The sequence below is a fragment of the Condylura cristata genome, unplaced genomic scaffold (genome assembly GCF_000260355.1).
Source record: "Condylura cristata isolate star-nosed mole 26May11 unplaced genomic scaffold, ConCri1.0 scaffold00020, whole genome shotgun sequence".
Classification (NCBI taxonomy): Eukaryota; Metazoa; Chordata; class Mammalia; order Eulipotyphla; family Talpidae; genus Condylura; species Condylura cristata.
The window spans coordinates 15,413,534-15,415,291 of record NW_004567121.1 but is presented as its reverse complement, the minus strand read 5'-3'; the positions used below and the strand labels follow the sequence as shown (position 1 = coordinate 15,415,291).

Here is a 1,758-nt window from a genome sequence, read left to right as displayed (position 1 = left end):
GGGCGCGGGGAGGCGGCTTGGCGGAGCCGGTAGCGGGGCCGCTGTGTCAGGGCGGGCGCCGCTCTCTGTCTCCCGCAGGCTCCAGCACCAGGCCATCGGGCCGAGCGGCATGCGCTCGCTGGCCGAGCCCGGTTGCCCCACGCACGGCTCGGCGGAGTCGCCGTCTACGGCGGCCAGCCCCACCACCAGCGTGTCCAGCCTGACGGAGCGCGCGGACACCGGCACCTCCATCCTCTCGGTAACCTCCAGCGACTCGGAATGTGATGTATGATAGCCAAGGCCGCCCTCCTCCCCTCCGCCCCCTCCTCTGTGCCCTCCTCCTCGCCCTCCTCCTCTTCCTCCTCCATCCCCAGAACAACCGAAATCAGGACACACAATCATGCACACACGTACACACACTCCCACCCCAGCCAAAATACACATTAAAAAACAAGAACAATAAATTAAACGCAAACTCTCAACAACCCCCAACCACCATCTACCACCACGGCCACCCCAAAGGACGGCGACGCCAACAGACAGTCACAAACGCTGATGTTGCGGGCAGAAAACATAAAAGAGGTGACAATTGTATACTTTCTAGGACAAGCACGGCTTCTCCTTTCGGTTCCCACGGACCCGGCACCCCACCTGCATGACGATTTATTTGTATCTGGGAAAATATTCTCTCTAGTTTAAAATGATTAAAAAGAGTCGACTATACAAAAACCGACCACCACCACCACCACCGACGACGACAAGAGCAAAACAGACAAAAAGAGAAAAAATAAAACTGCCATCTCCGTTCTGAGTTTGCTTTTTAAAAAAAGAACTCGAGAGGGAAATAGCAAATGTTTCTCAAGCCTTTTGTTGCTCTCTCTCTCTCTCTCTCTCTCCCCCTCTTTCCCTCTTTCTCTCTCTGTTTTTAAGTCCAAGTATTGGTCAAACAAGATGCAATCTTCTGTTTTTTGTTCAGCAGACAATCATTTTCTTCCTTAAGCACCTTTTTCTCTCCACTCTGTCACTGCCTGTGTGGGTACTGGTTATAAATGTGGAAAAAGAATAGTTATGACTGTAACAGATTTTTATTTTTATTTCAAAATTTTATATGAATTATGTATATCTTAATGATCGGTCATTTTCCCAGTTTGTAATATATGTGTAGAAATTGCCTGTATATGATATTGCTTTTTCTCCTCTCCCTTTCTCTTTCTTTCTCTCTTCTCCTTCCCTGCTCAACTGTCTCTTTCCTTTTGGGGGTTCCCCTCCCACTCAGTGTTCCCAGCGTCGACTTGGCAGTCAATGCGTGGCTTGGCGGGCTGGGTTAGGAAGAGGGACCCTGTTGCTAGCGAAAGCGGAGAGTGAGACCGTAGTATTCTTATGCAAAAGCTATTTCAAGTATTTCTTAGCTGCTTTGGAGATATCTCTCACTCCCCGTAGGGCGCTTTTACTGTTATCTTAACTGCGTGTTTATCTATATGTAAAAACTTTCTAAAGCAAATACAGTATTCTCCATTTTCTTATCACTCCTGGAGACTTGGTGTTTTTGTTCGCTCCTGTGCCACAACCCGGGTGCATCGTCTCTGCTTCCACTCCCCTTATGGCTCTAACAGGCTCTGAATTTTAAGGCTGGATCTGAGTTTTTCCTGGAAGGGGTGACGGGGATGGAAGAGGGGAACAGGCCCTTCAGGAAAAAAGCCAGAGCCAAATCCTGAGCCAAAGGGCTGGGGGGGTAGTGGGAGAGGCTGCAGCTGGGTTCTGCAGGGCCACATACCAAGT

General features: G+C 49.8%; 1 protein-coding gene across 1 annotated transcript in view; it reads left to right on the top strand.

Annotated features, from left to right (window-relative positions):
* SIX3 (SIX homeobox 3) overlaps positions 1 to 540 on the top strand; it is a 3,406-nt gene extending 2,866 nt beyond the window's left edge. The window contains exon 3 of the mRNA XM_004686237.2: positions 79 to 540. Coding sequence (XP_004686294.1) covers positions 79 to 271 — 193 coding nt within the window. The 3' untranslated portion in view covers positions 272 to 540. The remainder of the gene's footprint in view (positions 1 to 78) is intronic.
* The last annotated feature ends 1,218 nt before the right edge of the window (positions 541 to 1,758 follow it).